At 39.1% G+C, this 19,234-nt stretch overlaps 3 protein-coding genes across 6 annotated transcripts in view; 1 reads left to right on the top strand and 2 right to left on the bottom strand.

Moving 5' to 3' along the window:
- Positions 1 to 3,042, top strand: part of niban2a (niban apoptosis regulator 2a) — a 32,027-nt gene extending 28,985 nt beyond the window's left edge. The window contains exon 14 of the mRNA XM_044174932.1: positions 143 to 3,042. Coding sequence (XP_044030867.1) covers positions 143 to 1,059 — 917 coding nt within the window. The 3' untranslated portion in view covers positions 1,060 to 3,042. The remainder of the gene's footprint in view (positions 1 to 142) is intronic.
- slc31a2 (solute carrier family 31 member 2) lies at positions 3,025 to 14,441 on the bottom strand. Of its 4 annotated transcripts, none has more exons than XM_044174934.1 (5): positions 10,353 to 10,801; positions 7,319 to 7,475; positions 7,167 to 7,233; positions 5,678 to 5,885; positions 3,025 to 4,880 (listed from the first exon to the last, which is right to left on the bottom strand). In XM_044174934.1, the coding sequence occupies exons 2-5, from the start codon at positions 7,403 to 7,405 to the stop codon at positions 4,721 to 4,723; spliced, it is 522 nt and encodes a 173-aa protein (XP_044030869.1). In that variant the 5' UTR covers positions 7,406 to 7,475; positions 10,353 to 10,801; the 3' UTR covers positions 3,025 to 4,720. The 4 variants fall into 4 exon arrangements, with proteins under 4 accessions (XP_044030869.1, XP_044030870.1, XP_044030871.1 ...); XM_044174935.1 differs by lacking the exons at positions 7,319 to 7,475; positions 10,353 to 10,801 and adding exons at positions 8,371 to 8,386; positions 8,510 to 8,550; XM_044174936.1 differs by lacking the exon at positions 7,319 to 7,475 and having other exon boundaries at positions 10,353 to 14,441.
- arrdc1b (arrestin domain containing 1b) overlaps positions 11,549 to 19,234 on the bottom strand; it is a 36,495-nt gene continuing 28,809 nt past the window's right edge. The window contains exons 5-8 of the mRNA XM_044174933.1: positions 18,949 to 19,131; positions 18,241 to 18,417; positions 16,116 to 16,578; positions 11,549 to 14,571 (exon numbers count right to left, since the gene is read on the bottom strand). Coding sequence (XP_044030868.1) covers positions 14,507 to 14,571; positions 16,116 to 16,578; positions 18,241 to 18,417; positions 18,949 to 19,131 — 888 coding nt within the window. The 3' untranslated portion in view covers positions 11,549 to 14,506. The remainder of the gene's footprint in view (positions 14,572 to 16,115; positions 16,579 to 18,240; positions 18,418 to 18,948; positions 19,132 to 19,234) is intronic.

Raw genomic sequence — 19,234 nt, 5'->3', positions numbered from 1 at the left:
AGAGCCAAAAAAACACAAGATTCAGAAAAGATTGTTGTCATGGCAATAGTAGTGGTAGTTAGTATTATATTTCATCAAAGTACATTATCGGACCTCCTTGTTAAAACAGTGACTAATGTTCCTGTTTTCTTTCTTTGTCCAGCTGTGAAGGAGGCAGCTGTCCAGAGGAGACACAATCTCTACAGGGACAGCATCATTCTGACCAACAGCGACCCCAACCTGCACCTGCTCGGAGAAACCCCTCAGGTAGACTGGGCTACTAAATTTGGGGGCGATGAGCCGGAAGGCTCTGTCGATGGCGGCAGTGTTGAAGGAGGGGGTTCTGGGAGAAGACGCAGGCAGGTGGTGTCCATGATCCAGCTAGAGGGGCTGCCTCTGCCCTACGAGTCCTGCCTAGAGGTCCCAGGCGTGGAGCTTATCCCCGAGGAGGATGGTGAGATGTCTGAGGGCAAAGAGGAGGGCCGAGGGGAGGATGAGAAGGACCCAGGCTCGTTTCAGGATCCCAAGTCTCCTGACAGTGTGGATGAAATCAGATTCCTGATTAATCCAGTGGTGGAGTTGGTGCTGCCTGTGTCAGTGGAGAATCAGAGCGACACGACCCACTTGACGGAGCCGACCGCAGGCACCATCACCACGGAGGATGGGGTGCAGGAGGATGTGACACATGTCACCACCGTGATGGAGGACAGCCCCAGGAAATCTCCGTGTGACAAGTCGTCCCCGCAGACAATTCTCCAGCAGCTGGTAGGAAGCAAGAAGCAGGAAGCTGATAAGCAGCATCAGGAGGAAGCAGCCATCAGGAACGCCATCGAGGAAATAGAGATTGAGGTACAGGAAGATGACAGTGAACGAGTTGCTGAGGTCTCTGCTGCAGAATCAGATTATGAGTCGTCACCACCGCCAGCACTGGCTACAGACTCCAGCTCGCGTGACGACAGTTGCTTCCAGTCACCCACCAATGAGGGGCTGGATGAAGGTGAGCCTCAGCCAATCACAAACAGTCTGAACGGAGAGGACAAAATTATCGACCCAGTAGAAGTGGAAGTGGTTTTAGCGTAGGAAGAGCAGTGGATTGAATAAGGATTGTATTTAAAGGTTTCATTCACAGCATTGTCTTTTCTTTTTTTGATATTGCACACTCCAAAACCAACTCCCCCATTCTCGCCCTTTTTTTTTTTTTTTTTTTTTTTTTTTTGGACATTTCTTTGGTGACTGGGTTCTCTCTACGCAGCTTCGTGAATCTCATTGCAAGTTTTCTTCTTCTGTTGTGTATGACACTGAATTCAACATATCTGATTTATAACAGTAAGGCTCATGTATGCTATGTCAACAGGCTGAGGGTCCATTACAAGGATCAGGGATTTTAATGCGATAATCCACTTTTTTTTTTTTTTTATACAAAAGGGAGTTTGTTTTCATATTATGTTAAAGGTTTGTTTACAACAGTAATGTCTGTAAACATAGCAGGAAATAAGGCCTATATTTTCTCAATATATCTCACTTTCTCACAGTCAAAATGAATTACAGATTGTGCTTTTAACTGTACTGCAGGTGAATGGATCCCTCTTTAATGATCACAGCATCTCCCTGGGCAGCAGGGGGTGCTACAATCAACCTTTAGCTGTTGTATGGGGATTTGTATGTGTATTTTAACTATTCTTTGAAATACCGGTATCTATTTTAGGAAAATGTATTTTTTTTTTTTAAATATGTAGTTTGTTTACTTTGAAGAGCTTTTCCTGTATTTGCAAATGGCCTTTATGTTTCAACATTTTAGTACAACCGGTCAGACATGATTTACACCTCTGCTGTGATTTGATAAGTACGATGTTTTAAACTCTGACAAAATTCATCAGTAAAATAATGGCTCCTTAACTCGTAGGATTTTGATGAACTGGTAATCAGAGGAAGCTCTCTTTGTGATTATGAGGGAGATTCTTAATGTCAGCTTCTGATGATGTTTTTCAAATATCACTATATATATTTTTCCCCCAATTTTATTGTAAGTACATTCAATCAAACATGATAGTAATAATTTTTCTATTTAAAATCAATAATTTCTAATTTAATTCAAATTCTACAATCTAGGTGAAATATTTTTTTAATTTTATGTCATTTGGATGTAGTGGCTCTTACTACAGTTTCACGTCCTTATCTGTGTAAAGAAAGTAGCACTTGGTAGCGCTTTATTTTAAGGGTGAGTAATTTCCTAATAGTTTCCTAGCAAGTTTCCTGGAAAGAACTATTTAATTTGGTACACAAAATATAAGGAAACTAGAGACAATGATTTTACATACATGTTGAATTGTATGCTTAGCTGTTGACAAACTTCACATTTTTGCATGTTCAGCTGACCTGCCATGCACTGTGAAAGTGCACGACTCACTTCATGAAGTGAAAGACTCTCAAGGTTAACCCTGATTCAAATAAGGAAAAATTCCACAAAACCCCCTTTAACAGGAAATAAAAGGAGAAACCTCAGGAGGGAGGGATCCCTTTTCCAGGACAAATAGACATGAAATACTGAAGGTGTGTATACAGAGTACACAGGAGGTACCTGAAGTGGGATTACAGCATGGAGACAGAATCAAAATTTTAGGTAAACAAAGAACTACGTCTCCATTTTTTATTATAATTAGTACCAAATGACACATCCTCTCCAGGAACCTTATGATGAATTTGCAGTTACATATCAGTTTCTTGTCAGCATCATACACTCTAATGGGTGAATTACTTTCACACCTATCTGCAGTGAATAGAACGAGCTACGATCTAATAGGAAATGCTGAGGAGTTTCAATTCCTGCTCATCACCTCTCATTTTTAATGAGTCAGTGTCCTGTTGTGAAATCGCCTATTGCCACTGTATCCAAGGCACATTTTGAGTGTGCTGCCTTTAGACCATTGACTGTCACTTTCTCCCATATATTTATTACAAAAAGCTGTCTGTTTGGTGTGAGCAGCTCAACTTGTCTATTTAGTGCTTTTGTCTATATATCCCCCCCAAAAAATATGGATGAATAAAACTAGTTCATCAACTTTATTCTTAATTTTTGTCGACCAAGTCCTTTGAGAGTTTTATTGTGACGGAAAACCATCACTAAGAAAATTATTGTTATTCATCAGTAAAGCATATGTGAATATGTTTCTATTATCAGAATCAGTAATAAAATACTCTTGTTTCAAAAGATGAATAGCATATTTCAAAAACACATATGAAATGTCAGTTGCAAGGCACATAAACTGTTTTGTAGGTTTGTGGTTTGTCACTGATTGTCACATGTATATCAGGATGGTGAAAGTCGATCATGTGGTTCTGTGGCAATGACTCTGATCTGTTAGTGAACCAAGATGACACATGAGAGAAGTTCACAAGCTACAATCCTATGATTCAGTTCCTGAATCTGAGTACTGTCTTATGACCTGACAGTAAATCTCAACTAGAAGTGCGAGCCTGTTTTTAGGTTTAACTCCAAAACACTGCAAAAAAAAGACAGAAAATCTGTATTCAATAATTTAAATATGATGTTGGTTCCACTCACAAAATATAGATTTTTAAGCAGTCAAAAACATAAAAGCCTTCAGGTTGAGTTTCACTTGAAAGTAGCAGTGTCTTATCAACATAGTCAGAGCTCTCCTTTTCTAAACAGATAAGAAATCAAATTTTTCAGTCATCTGTAGTGTCATAACATTGTTTGGTAAAATACAGTGAACTGTGAAGTGGCTATAAAAGTCTGTCAAGGTTGACCAGAAAAACAAAAAATTACAGAAACAACCATAATATGCCACAAGCTACGGATGACTTCCCATCTCAGTTCTGGTTATACCTCCGCTGTGGACGATTCAAATGCATTTCTCCTCTTTGAATCCATATGTATACTATTTTAGGATAAATGAACATAAATAAATACAAGAGTTTAAGCAAACAGCTCTCCTTTCCCTGGAGACTAAAATCCATTTTTCACATTACTCACTTGTTGCTCTTTGAGAAGATAAGCAAGACTGTGTCTCAGAAACAGAACATCATGTCCCTTTTAATACAAAAGAAACACCTCATTATTCTGAAATGATACACATCGTCCCTATGGTCAAAGACTAAATATTAGAACTTTGTATGTACAGTTCAAGTCTTTTCAAGTTAACAACGGAGTCCCGAGGCAAGAAACCGAAGAGAGACTGAAGACTGAAACTGGTGACAGACAATCAGAATGATGTTTCCACATCCAGATGAGTTTTAAGCGACAGTTAGTGTTGCAGCTCATTCTTCAGCATACGAGGAATTCCCCTTTCGTGCACCCCCACCCCACCCCACCCGCCAGAAATGGGGAAACTAAATCAAGTAGTTTCCCCATTTAGTACGGAAGCGTAATGCATTCAATTGAGAGAAAAAAAAATTCTGCTGTTTTTCTGAATTAAAGCGATAATTATCTCAATTACGAGATAGGCTACTCCTGTCATTAAGTAATCCAGTAATTATAAACCCAAACCAAAATAAAACTGGATTAAACTAAACAGGCAGGACGTTTGCGTTCATGAAATCGAGCTAAATGACAGCTTCCTGCAGGATTTTGAGGTGTCTCGTTAATTTAGAAAAACAGCAGATTTTTTTCTCTCTCAATCGAATGCATTACGCTTCCGTAATTTAGTATCCAGAACATGCGATCCATTGAAATTTAAAGCAACAATGCCATCCTCTGTCTGAACTGTCCATACCATCAGATCTAACCCAGGAGAGGGAATGAGATGAAATAACCGAGGACAGAGCCCACAATGACCCCGAGGAAGATCCAGGTGTTGTAGGACATGACGCACAGCATCAACATGTAGCCTAGAGACACCTGCAGCATGTGGAGGACAGTCTGGATACCGTGCAGCAACCAGCTGAAGAGGGAAGAGAGGAATACACGAGTTACACCAGGTACAATACACCTATATGAGAGGATCATTACCTCAAACACTTTATTCAGTAAAATAGACTGTCAAGATGTTATGGATTTTCCTAGTCAGGGACTTATATTAGGGTAATATTATTGTGACACCCACAGAAAGGGAGGTCAATGTTCAGTCTCACATACATCTAGCGTGTGAGAAATACTCAGCTCACTATGAATGGTGATGCACAGGTACACACAAAAGCCCAAACAGCTACAACAGAAAGCAGTGGAATGGTATGAAGCTGAGAAATGACTGCACTGGTGCAGCTTAACCTAAATGACAGAACCTGTAACACTTAAAAAAAAACAAACAAAAAAAAAAAAACGAAAAATCACTAAACGCTACATGTTTGATAAAACAACAAACTGGTTCAGCAAGGTCAAGAAAGCACAAAGAACAAAGCTACTTTCACAGATTTCAGATTAACTTTCTTCAGAAGCCCATTTCTGCCAGTAAAAAAAAAAAAAAAGGAATAAAAAGTTTAAAAATGCTCAGGGTAAGTCAATATTTTGAGCTAATAAATCAAAATTATGAGATTAAAGTCAAAATCTTGACAGTCCATGAGCAATTATTCATGCCCTGACTAACTTTTCTACCTCATCTTTTTGATGAGCGTTTTCGTATTACTTATCGTATAAATATTCCATTATTTACATTTTGCATTCAAATCTATGAGAAAAGAGAAATTATCACATTGTTGATTACATGATTATAACCTGGCTGTATTTCACAAGGACCCTGACCTGTTTTTGGTGTTTGAAACGGGAGGGTGTGACTCAATGGGGGTCAGCGAGGATTCGGAGGGACTGCTGTCCAGTACGGAGCCGCTGTCGCTGTGGTAGGACGGAGGGGCGGCCAGCTTAGAGCCACTCCCGAGCCGCACCCTCCACACTTTGAGCATCTCGTAGAAGACTGTCAGCAGCAAGACCACAAACACTGACATCACCATCCCTCGAGACACAAGGACACCACACACACACACAATTAGTTCACACAACTGAACTCAGTGTCACATTCCCGAATAATGTTGCTTTGATTTTTTTTTTTCCAACTTAAAAGGAATACGTGACTGAAAACTTAGACTTAATTATTAGCTCACTCGCAGAGGATGCCAGGTGTAGTCAGCTTGGATACATATCAGTTCTAATGAATGCTAATAGCAACCCAGAGTCATAGCCAAAAAACATTCATAGGAACATTTCAAACTATTCCTGCTGCACAATCCTCTTGGCTGTCAATTTATATGCTGGGTATGCTATATATATATATATGCTAAAGGTATGCCAAATACACAGCTTCTGTTAGTAACCATAGTTGAATAAAAATATGAGTATTTGGAACGTACAGTGTAGAACCTGACCGATACGTCAGCACAGACAAATATATCTGCATTAGCATGCACTGGACTGCACTGTACTGTATGTTGGCCAATAAGTAACAAATAAGTGCAGAACAGAATAGGGTATGACATCTCAATACTGACTGAAATGAGTCCTGGGCATCGATTATCAAAAACTGTCAAGTATTGAAAATTGGCACCAAATATTTGGTCAGATTCTAAGTCTTTTTTACTTATTCTTTGATCAGATATTTTCTGATCTAAAGCATTATTTGCAAATTGCCTCAATGACTATTTCATTGAGGCAAAGTTCTAGAACAGCTGATTGTGTCAAGACGACATTAAACACTGATGCACTGAGAAGATGCAAAAAAAGAACACGTTAACAGTCCTCAAACTGAGGTACAGCTCAGTATATACTGTATCTTGGTCATAATTCTTTAATAACCAAATGTAAGGCGTCCCTATAAAATGTGTTCATTGTGTTTTCACCTTGTGAATCTGCGTGTGTCATCGTGGCACACGCAGAACTACCACTGAGGCAGTTTTCAGTACTGACTGTCTGTCGACAGATTTTGTCAACACGACCGCGCAAGATGCAGTCACAAAAACTTTACAGGCGTGTAGTTGAGATCAAAATGTATAGTACAGTACAGTAATAAATCTCGCACAGTTCACCTGTTTCGCCAAACTCGCGTTTGTGTTTTTAATGTATGTGATGTTATATAAGCTTCTCCTGAGCAGTCAGAACACAGTAATGTCTGTTGACACAACATTATAGATGTTTTAACCAGATGAACTGGTTCTAAAGGAGTTACCATTACTGGGAGAGATCTCTCAGAAATGAACAACTCCTCTGAAGTGGAATTGCCGTTTGGCACTCTGCAGCTTACCTGCAGGCCCGTGCACATCCCAGAAGTCAAACAGCAGTGTCACGCTGCTCGACACCCCAAAAGTCATCTAAAGAAAAATGAGAACAACATTAAAACCTGCTGTGCACTGGTTAACTGCTGATCTTAAAGTAGTTTGCAAAGTTCAAAAGCACCTTTCCAGTTCTGAGAGACATGATCACTGCAGGACCAGGTGTTGCAACAACGCTGACCTCAGCCTCTTTCCCACCAAGATCAGTCATGTAAGACTGAGAGCTACTGCACTGCCCTGTGATCAGTCCCTCATCACTCTTTTCTTAAAAGACCCAGACCCTCATAATAATAATAATAAGAAGAAGAAGAAGAAGAAGAAGAACTTTTCAACCCAAAGATTTACATTTCAAAATAAAATACAGACAGATAATAAACAACATGCATCGTCAAAGAACAGTAAAATATATGCACGAAAAATAAAAAAAGACATACACGTCTATAATGTGAAACTTATGTGAATTTTTTTCTGACTGAAACAAGCCTTGGACAAGCTGTGTTCTGCTCCTTCCGTTTCTGTAGTTGTCTTGTAGGAACTTCATACTATGTGCGTGCTCAAAACCTCTTCTGTTCTACATAGAATTTTTGGATTCCTTAAAAAATGTAATTAATAAATAAATAAATAAATAAAGAAGTAATTTATGCCGTTCCGAACAAATACTTATTCAGCTGATCTTGCCCCACAATTACAGGATGTATTGTCCCACAAAAGCCCACTCTGTTCTGCTCTGCTGCTGTAGATGTGTGAGTGACAGAGGAATGTACTGTGTGTGTGTGTGTGTGTGTGTGTGTGTGTGTGTGTGTGTGTGTGTCACTGCCCAGTCCCTGCCTGGCTCTTTCCCCCTCCTCCCTGCTAATTCACCACCTGTCCTGACATGAGTGTCTCTCACCAGCTGCACACTGGTGAAGGTCTAAATGGAACCTGCAACGTCCACGTTCCAAGTGGATTAATCAATTAGTCACTCGACCGAATATTTATTAACAACAATTTTAACAAACATTCTCTGTATGAGCTTCTCCACTGTGAAGATTTGCTGCTTTTTTTTGTTTTGTTTTGCATCATAGTAAAATGAATATCTTGGGGTTTGGACTGTTGGTTGACAAAACAAGCCATTTGAAGATGTCACACTGGGCTCTGAGAACATGTGATGTGTGCATACATTAGCATTGTACTTACCAAGTTAATTGCAGATCTGAGAAGGCGGTTATATCAATACAAATTGTGTGGCAGGGCAAGAAAGAAGAGAGACGATCAGACAGGTTTAGCAAGATTATCTAAGATCATTTGTGTGGAGGTAAACCAAAAGTGAGTGCACCTGTAATGTTGGTAATAATCCGTCATTGCACCAGGAAGTTGGTCTGTAAACGGTGATGGATGTTTACAACAATCAGTTTAGGTTAATTTTACCGTTAGTCTTCTTTTCGTCTGGATACCATTGGGGTTTGTTTGAAACCTGCCATTTGCCTGCTCATTTCTTGCCCTGTCAGACTTTGTTTTAGTGATGTCACCATGTTCCCCAATCTCAGCAATTGACTTAGTGCATACGATGCTATTATTAGAATGGCCAAGCCTTCGAAAATAATCGCTTGGATCAGAGTTATCCTTTAAAGGAAAAAAAAGTGACAGTTGAAAGAGGAAAAACTGGCAGAATAGTGAGAATTATTAACTCACTGTCATTTTCAGTCTTATGGGTTCCACTAAAATCCAATTATTTGATGTCAAACTTGATGAAAACTTCTCTTACTAAAATAGAGAAAGGTCAAAGCAACAGGTCTATAAAAACAGTGCAAAAGTACTGTACTGAAAGCCAAATATAGATAACTTGAGTCAACAATCCAACTCAAGGCCAGGCAGGGTGATCATTGTGAGCTTATCGTTCAAGCCACTTGAGAAAACCAGATGTGTTTACCAGGTGAATGCAAAGTGTGACAGCAGTGCTTCTACAACCACTCTCAGTACAGTTTGAAAGGACTGCATCTTTATTTTTCATGCTTTAGCCCACATGTACTTTACATTCATGCTGAGCTTTTTCCAAGCGCATACCATAACATTTGAGATGTTTTTCCAAACTGCCAGGCAGCTGCTGGTTGCCATTCATGTCAATGGCACATAATAACTTGCAAAGATTTAGCGTAGAGTCTTGAAATGTCCCTAAGGTATTCAAGTTTAATTGAGTTGTCATTTCAAAAGATACAATTATTATAGCGGAGATGTTATGGCTCAAATATAACAAAACATAAAAATATCAAGTTTTTACATCACATCAATAATAATAATAATAAAAAATAAATCATACAAAGTGCATTAGTGCATTGAAAAACCTGACTGCAATAACATATCTGAGTTTGAATTCAAATAAAGTGCACATGGCTGATTAAAATGACAGAAAGAGATAGATACACTACATGTAAACTTTTTTGTAAACTATTAGCCCAGTTTGTGACTTTCATGTATTCACATTAGCATTACATGGATGGCACAAACTGGGGCTAGTAATCTATGTGATTACACACAGCACATCACGTTTTGCTTATTTTCATTTTTATCAAATTGATGTGTCTGCTCATTGACTCTATTATACTGTTCTGATTTTATGGCTGTCTGACAGGAAGGAACAAAAAATAAATAAATAACACATTATAAAAGTCTAACAAGCTATGGCTCACTTTGAAAAATGCCAGGCAATACTGTAAAGCACATGTGATTTAAATAAGTAAAATGTAGGGCTGGGCAATAACTCGATATTATTATATAGCTTATATTTACTTTCAGTGGACTCGTGTCGTCATGATGTGATTATACAATGTTATCCTTTTACAAAACGATGTTGTCCAAATGGATACGTTCAAGCAAACTGTAGCTGAAAGCAAACAAAATGGGCTCTTAAGGTTTTTGGTTTTTGTGTTAAGTGCCATACTTAAGTTATATTATCCAGCCCTAGTTAAATGAGCCCTTTAAAAACTAGCCTAAAGGTCTTCTCCCCTACTCTCCAAACTGGGTGCACTGTCCGTGTGGGTCATTACATGTTTTTCACACACTGTAACTCAAAGCCACACTTTAACCTGCAGAGAAGTACTTCAAATGCAAACTAACGTATTCAAGTAACACATATTAACTAAGTATATGATACTGTGACAAACTACAAACACACAACTTACGGACATCATGGTGAACTTGCTGAGCGCAGGCTAACACTGCAGTTTCAGCGGGGCAGTCAAGCTCGAGTACGAGCCATTTCTCAAATGTTCCACAGTAGCAGCCAGACGCAGCTACTCAGCGCAGCAGAGTGAGGCTAGCGTTACCTCGTGACTTCAGAAGATGAACAAAGGGCTGACGGTTAATGGAGTTTTCCAGTAACTGGGAACACAGACGAAGACCCAGTGCGTCTAAATCATAGACTGTATCTAAAGGAATAGGGATGTAAGTCCCATTAAAGTCGTCCGGAAACCAAAATGTTATCGTCGGCGTCGAGCATGGTGGGTATACATCCACGGGTACAAGTGGTACAATTTGCATTATAACCGATAGTTAGCTAACGTTAGCCGAGGAATGTTGGACATTTTCAAGATGCTACACATGCGCGAGCCGAATCTTGTTTGGATCACGTGATTGACGTAGGTAGCCGAAGGCATTCGTAGCTTTTCGGCTATTTAACGCTATAAAACTTAATGTAAAAAGCAAGCCAAAAGCGGAGAAGTTCTCAGTTTACAGATGTTACTGGAAGGACTGGAGGTAGATTATTATTTGGCAGAGATAACCATAGCATCCTTAGTGGGAGGTTACTTTGTTGTTTCTTTATTTCTTTCTTAATTAGGGAAAGTCTTGTCAACCTACAAAACAACATCAAATGATTATAGTAAATCTTTTGGAGATTTGGAGATTTCCTTATACAATATTGTTTTGCTGTGATCTGTATGATTGGCAGAGAGCTCTTAACCTATTGCTATGTTTCTGGGGCTACAAAGTTATTAACTTCCATTTTATAGCCCTTATTTAAACTGCAAACATACTCGGTCTGTCTATTTTATGCAAAATATAATCTCTGCAGTTTCTATCAAAATAGATTGCTGTTTTGCTGCAGCTACCTCCTTTTGATTTTAGTCTCCCCTGGAACAGCCTCTACTGGCTGCCTTTTTGTACATGCAGCTTTTAGGACAACTGAGAACTTGTCACTAGTTACTGGATACAGTATTTCATCAGTTTTAAGTCAAAACAAATAGAAATGTTTGCTCTTATGTAATGCACTTTTAATTGCCTTGTGGTTGAAAGGTGCTATAATGCTCAATGTTTCGTAAACAAAATAAGGAGAAAAAAAACATTAGTTTTGGAAGCATGTTCCCATTTCAAACAAAAGCACATCATATAATTTTATTGTTATACTGTACAGTACAACTTTGATTCTGCAATGTAAGTTGAAATATTCCATTAACTGATTGAGGTGCTACTATTAGTATCTGCATACTGCACCTGTAAACAGTTTACAAGTAGAAAAATACAAAACCAGACACCACTCATCAATATGTGAGGGGGAAAGAATGAAAAAAATAACACAGAAGTGGGGCTTCATAAAGCTATAGTACCTTTTGGTGGCGAAGAATTCAACAGAATCAGGATCGATAAAGGCTGCGTGAAATTACTTCAGGGAGCTGCTGCAGCGTTCTTGGAGATGAGAGGAATTGCACATATTTTTCTAAAACAAGAATAAAAACAAATTCAACAGGACCAGTGTCCTCGCTGTTTTTAAAACCTACATTTGTGTACATCAAGTGCACTTAGCACAGTCCACAGGAGACAAGACAGGAAGAGCTGCACCAGCACATCCTGACGTCCTCCCTGACAGAGAAGAAGAAAGTCCATCACAAGCTCCTGTAAGGGGCGGCGGGAATCCGGAGTGTTTAAGGCATGCATTCACAATAATGTAGAGCCACGATACCGAAGTTTGGGTGACTGTCAGGTTTCCAACAGTAACAGAAGTTTGTCTGTGGAGATTTCAGAGCTGACGTGTCACAAAATAAAATACAAATTCTGGAAGATACACGGCAAGATGATCTACAGTCAGGAGCCAACACCAGCACTGTCATTTGTTTCTGAATTCACAGAATGGACTTTGAGCTTGTACTAAAATGTGGTAAAATAAGACAAACACATCAATAGTCACACAAACATTCAGGACAGCAGTTGTGCTTAAGATTTTCAGTGGCATCAGTTTCCCCACAGAGAAATGACAGTGAATATGTGCTGATGCTTTTATAATACAGTAGGGCTGGGCGATATGGGTGAAATCATTCTAATTATATAAATAAGGATATTTTAAGTCATCAAGATAATGACACAATTTGGCAAATGTGTGGAAAATCAAAATAATCAAACTGATGTTCAAAGCAATGATTGTGTTCCACTGTTATGAATTACATGAGATCAAACTCTTCATATGTGCAAAACAAAAACTTCAGTAACTAATTTTGTTAGTTTAATTACAGCTTGCTCAGATGAATTCATTTGGACAACAGACATTTGTGGAGTGATAACACAAGATCATATCACAACATGATATTGAATTATCACCCAGCCCTTATACACAAAAATGTCTCTAACAAATCATTTTAACACAGTCGCTGAATCACAAACCAATTTGTAGTTTGAATGAAAACAGACCTCAGGTGAACTTAGCATCTTGTCCAAATGAGCTCTATTTCACACACACACACACACACACACACACACACATATGTACAGTAGGTGTGCACACAGAAACCCCTGTACTCGGATTGTAAAAAGTGCTGTGTTGTGCACATGTATGTTTATCATCTGCACCGACTGAAATTTCAGAGGATTCTCATCTCACTATTGTAACACTGAAAGAAGGTTAAGGCAACAAACAGACTGAGACTGAAAAGATGATGCAAAACACTTGCATCACATCTCAAAACAACACGTATCTCAAACCTCAATTTGTCAGTTCTGCTCAACAAACAGTTTGAAGAAAATAGAATGTAAAATTATACAGCAGACCTCAGTTGGCGCATCGCAGGAGCGGGGACTCTGTTTGCATGGCTGGTTATGTTAGGCTCCAGTTTCTAGACGAGATAAAGCTTGTACCAGTGATGACCACAAGAGGGCAGAGAATGACTGCGTCAATGCTGCAGTCCTCATATCCAGCTGCAGGAAGAATGAGCCTCATCTGCAGCTACACTGTCCTCTGAATACAAACAAATTCAAAAACCAGAGCATGTCAGTGCACATGCTCTTCTTTGTGTTGAATTTCATTTTCTCAATATAAATGATCTTGTCTAGAAACAAAATGTTTTTAAACATAAAAATGGTTGATTCATGTCGATAAAAACAATGTTTAAAAATAGACAGATTTTGTGTGCCTGGATTAGTTTGTATAACTATTTTGAAGCTATTCTTATTTTGCTGCTACTTGTATTTCAAGTTACACAACTAAGAGGTGTTGCTGAGACACTATTTGTCTTTGAAGCCCCTATGTGTAGTATTCGACCAATTTCTGACCGGCAACTTCCAGTGATATAAAAAAAGACACTGTAGCAGACAGCAATGCATGCTACAGTACACATAGACTCATAGACTGCACTCATTTACATTGGGACCGTCTAATGTTTCAAACAAAGACTTAAACAATGAGAATAACCTTAAAGATGTTCTAATCACAGAAAAGTCCTACACACAAGGGTTGGCATCACTAGCTTTACAGAGAAACCACAACCTCTGGCAAAAGGTTCTCCTTTCAGCCAGCACGAAGACAGCTCTGCCCAGCTGATGATGAGGACAACTGAGACACAAACAGACAGCAGTGGACCACAATAACAAGCGCACAATTGGAACAAGACTGCAAAAAAGGCCAACGCCTGATCTCGTCAAACGTGAGCCTTCAGTAGGCTGAAATCATTTTCAAGGCATCACAGATGCAAAAATTCATTGAAAAAAAAAAAAAAATCAAAACTAAACAGATTTTACCCATTTGTCCCATTAAAGGAACATGTCCAACCACTGAATGTTTTCTAAATGCTGTATGATGATCCAAAACACTTCTGTTAGGCACAGTGATGTTCACCCGTTCTGTCTGACGCTACCTGGTGGGACGTGAGCTGAAATTAAAACTTATATTCAGTATAAGATATGATCCCTTTTTTATGTATTAGAGGACAAAGAAACAATCTTTGGGGTGTTTGAGGGTGGAGTTGTGGTCCATCCTCTTTAACCCATCGTGTCTCTGTCCTGATTTGTCAAGAGGCGAGTCCAGACAGGTGTGGGTGGGCGTGGCCATGATGATTCATCTCCTGCTTCTTCTCTACTGTCTACTGCTGAAACTGGAGTTGGCGCTACTGCAGCTTTCCTCGTAAGTGGGTGGGGGCTCTGTAACACACAAAGGCAAAGCAATAATCACTAATACTGTCTAGAGTTGAAGGCCCACTCCCTCTCTAGCCTCTGTACCACTAGTTTCTGTAAGGCAATGGATTTGGTCAAAGTTCTTTGGTTTCTTTCTTCGGTCGATCTGAAATGCTGAAACATGTTCCTGCGATTTTCTGCCCATATTCTAAAAATATGCAACTGTACTGGACAGTGCATTTTGAACGCTTCATACATTTGAACCAAGATAAAACAAAGAGTATAGGCCTTTTCCACAGCAGACATTTTGACTTGTCATAGAAGGAAAAGCACAGGTGTTACTAATAACATTAACGATGGCTCTGTTATATTCAAGAGCCGTGACAGTGAGCCAGCATGCACTATACTAGGACCCTGAAACTATAGCAGCTAAATGGAATTCAGCCATCATTAATGTTATTATTTACACCTGTGATTTTCCTACTGTGACTTGTAAAAATGCCTATTTAGCATTTAACAAAACTAATGGAATATGTTGCTGAAAAAACAAAATATTTGTCATTTTAGCTTGGTTACAGATACAAATCTTTTTTCTAGATTCTTCATACTAACCCTTTCAGACAGGCAGTGATGTTGGTTAAACCCATGTTTTTGCCATCGATCTCATCCCAACCTGGGCTTAATGTGGTTTTAACACTTTTGACCTTTGATATGAAAGAGTGAATACAGGTAATTATTCTGTAATAATAACGGCATTACTATGTGGTTATTATAGAATTATTATAGGATTACATATTATAGGATTATTGAGTTTCACCTATTAATGCTAAAGCAACCACATTCAATGAACTCAAAGTTGAATTTTGCACAGCAAAAAGATTTATTCTAGTTCTGGGATAACTCCTTTAGCAGTCATGTGTATGGAAGCACTTGCAGTGTAAATTCATCCATCACTTGCTTTCATTTGATTCAAAGGTAGCTCTCTTCATTAACTGATCTACAGTCCATTCAAGAGCACCATACTAGAGATGGCTATTTCTTCTCGACTGTAAGGAAGTCCATCCTACCGTGTGATAATTGTGGGGACATCAGACAAAAACAAATGTTGTGGGCTTGTGACAGTTCAAAAAGCAGCCTGATTGTAACTCTATTGCACACTAAGAAAATCTAATTTTTACTTTCTAAATACCCAGTATTTTTTCCAATAGATTTTGGCCAATTTTGGCATTGTCCGGACCTTTGCATGAGTAAATAACTGCATTACAGAATTTTGCAGGATTAGCGGGTACCCATATAGGTTTTGTCTTTGACAAAGTGATACACTCACAATCACAAGAGTCGACTCCTTAGACAACATCAGCCAGGATTTATCTGGTTTTAGAGACTGAACTTCAGACAACTCATCCCTTGATTTGATTGTGGTGAAAACATAAAAAAGATAATCAAAACATCGACTGATAAGAATGAATATTTAACCGGCGATTATACCAAGCTGGTATCTTGTGTGTCCCTGTATGCATCTGTGCATGTTTTTTTTGTGCCAGTGTGTAAGATTTTTTTGAAGAACTAACCATGAGGGTAGTCCCAGCTGCTGTACTCTGGAGGGAGGATAAGAGAACAGGAAGTGGGGACAGGATTCACATTTCCCTCGGTGAAGAAGGGTATGGTGGCCCCGGTGGACACACAGAACAGGGGAGCGGACGCGTCGGGCCGTCTGTGGCTGGGAGGAAGGGCCGCACCGGGCGCGTGGCTGAAGGCGCTGGGGGACATGGTGACCGACTGACCTGAGTGATCCTGCTGAGAGTGACTCTTGGTGGGAATTTCCTCACTGTCCACACCCCCTGCACACAGCCCTTCCTCTGGCTCTTCCTCTGCCGGCGGGGCACTGGGTGTCACACTTGCCGCGCTGGGTGCGATGGTCGCAGCGCAGCAGTCTGAACTGGTGGGTATGGGCCTCGACGGAGACAAGTTCACAGCGATGTTCCCAATGTAGATGGGCAGAGTGATGACTGCGTCTGGAGATTTTAGTGACACCTGCAACACAAACATGACTTTTGAAGGCAGCACAGGTCTCAATTAGATTTTACATTTATACATCAATATAGCTAAGGCTCATTACATTTTGTTTTTATTTTAAAAAAATCTGGGCATTTATTAGTGTTTATTTTGGGTAAAATAAATACATAAATTAAATAAATTAAATTAAATTAAAATGTACAATTTGGATCGCAACCACTTTGCAGTTTGATCATTTACTGTTTCTTTCTTAGCTTACTTAAAAGGGACTCAGCAGCTCATTTGTAGTCTTCTTTTTATTTATCCTCACTTTATATTACCAGTAGATTCTCTGAGCTGTGAGAACCTCATCTACTGTAAACTAATGTGAACAGAAACTGGAAACACTAACACAAAGCTTTGATTCTTGAGGATATAAAATTTGAGAGAAAAGTGGTCTAAACAGATCTGTTCCTTTTTGAAATCTGGGTAGTTTCTGTAATAAAGATGAAAAACTGAAAACAATGAGCCTTGAAGGATAAGACTGGTGATATTCTATATTTTTCCTATTGCCAATAAATCCAACGAAAAGACCAAAACCAATGATTTTACAGTACTAACTAAGTATTGTCTGTGTATCCACTATATATTTGTGAGCTGTTTTGAAAGATTTATGTTCAGTGGGAACCAATGGGCTTGGGGCTGAGAGCTAACAACAGGATGTGGAAGTTAAGTGAAAGTATTGAAATTATTAGTTTTGGGCTTTTCATGTGATTTGGCGACAATAATAAAATACAGATCACACCAGCCTTTTCCTTTAAATATACTATTTATCCAAATCATACTGTACCTGTGAAACAAGGAGAAAAAAAACTCTACTCACAGACATTCTAGTTAAATTAGAAAGGAAACATTCATATTCTTTGCCAGCTCCTGCTGAATTAGGCTCAATTTGATAGTTTTATAGATTCTGTATAATTTGAACTATATTCTTACATGTTTAAAGGCGTCAGAAAACAAAGGGAATATATTAACAACCTAAAGGAGAGTACTGAGAAAATATAGCACATTTATTTGTCTGTGTTTGCATTTACACAAATGTTGTACAGTATGTAATTAGGTTCAACATTTACTCTTTTGGTCATTGGTAAGCTGACAAAATAGGAAAAAAAACAAGGCTGTGGAACAACTGATCCAAGTAAATAATCACTATAACATCTCTATAATGTTAAACTAAAAGAGGAACAGTACTCTACAGTGAATGTATAATGAGTGAGTGTCAATAATTCAATTCAATCCGGAGGCACTGAATACAGTAAACAAAGACATTATACAGCAGTGTGTCAAGAGCTGGTCTGTCAGAAAATAAACCAGAAGAAGCTGAAAATGTAAATGAAGCTAGCTGCCATGTAGCATTTACAGTGTTTACTGCAACAACAAGAACCTCAAATCTAAAATGATGCGGAATGTGCCAGCAGGAACAAACAAATGCAAAAAACCCAACAAACATTAAACAGCGTAGAGCTGTTTACGTTCCACTACTTATGGATAATATAAGATACTGAACTTTTGAAGCACAGAGGATAAGTATATCTAATAATTTTGTCTACATTTAAATATGTTGTGTAGGGTTATGTAGCTGCCATCAAGCTAGTATAATGTTTAAAAAAGACACACACACACACACGCACACACTCTGACCTGAATGAAATAGTCGATGTCTATGAGGCTGCAGCCGGCCAGCGCTGACTGAGGAAGAGGAGGGACGATGATCTGTTCTCTCCACTCTGCATGTTTTCCTGCTTTCACTCCGGCTCCCTCCACCTCTGCGATGGTCCGCAGGTCAAACACAGGCTTCTTGGTCTTATAGGTCACTTTCTGGTGTGGAAAAAACGGACACAGACATAAAAAGATGCGGTATTGACTTCGAAACTACTCAGCTTATTGGAGGGGAAAGTGTTCCTTTGAAATGGCTCCATAAAACCTCTACTACTCTTATCTTGCGCTACAGAGAGATTTTATGTGCACCCACATGAAAGGATTAGTTCTATGAATTGTGTTTGAAGCTTCGGAGTCCCAGCAGAGGTTTATAATACATCTCTAAAAGGTTAAAATCCTCTGAAATGAAAATTTCCAGGGGGCAGTGCACACTGGCTGCTGCACTCATAATGATGGTATTTGGTATAGGGCAAAGACTACAAAGACACACATCTGAGTTGGAGAGATGGGATGATGTTTATGGGCTTTGTCAGGTGTTGTGTTTCTCATTTTCCTTAATTGATTTTATGATCTACTTTCTTTAGTTTTTTCCACTCAGTGCACCTTTTCAGTGCACCTGTTCTGTACTCAACAACAGAAAGAAAGGTGTGGTGGTGAAAAACACAATTATTACTTATCACATTCAATAACCTGTAAAAGACTGGCCAGTACATATCCTGTGTCCTTCCCAGACTTGTTGTGGATCTCAGCGGCTAACTTGATGACCTGACCGGGGATGTAACCCCTCAGGTCACTGTGTGCTTTCAGCATCAGGGTCCCCGTCTTCACCAGGAGGTAGCTGAACTTCTTAGTGGTCACAGCGTAACTCGGATGCTGCCGAGACAGAGAAGCAGGATAAATGTTTGTTTGAGCGTTGCTAGTAATTAAGAAGCCTCATTAGCTGTTGCTGTGCTGATAATCTATTCCTACTTAGTTC

Source organism: Siniperca chuatsi, linkage group LG18 (assembly GCF_020085105.1).
Source record: "Siniperca chuatsi isolate FFG_IHB_CAS linkage group LG18, ASM2008510v1, whole genome shotgun sequence".
Classification (NCBI taxonomy): domain Eukaryota; kingdom Metazoa; phylum Chordata; class Actinopteri; order Centrarchiformes; family Sinipercidae; genus Siniperca; species Siniperca chuatsi.
This window is presented reverse-complemented; position numbering and strand designations above follow the sequence as displayed.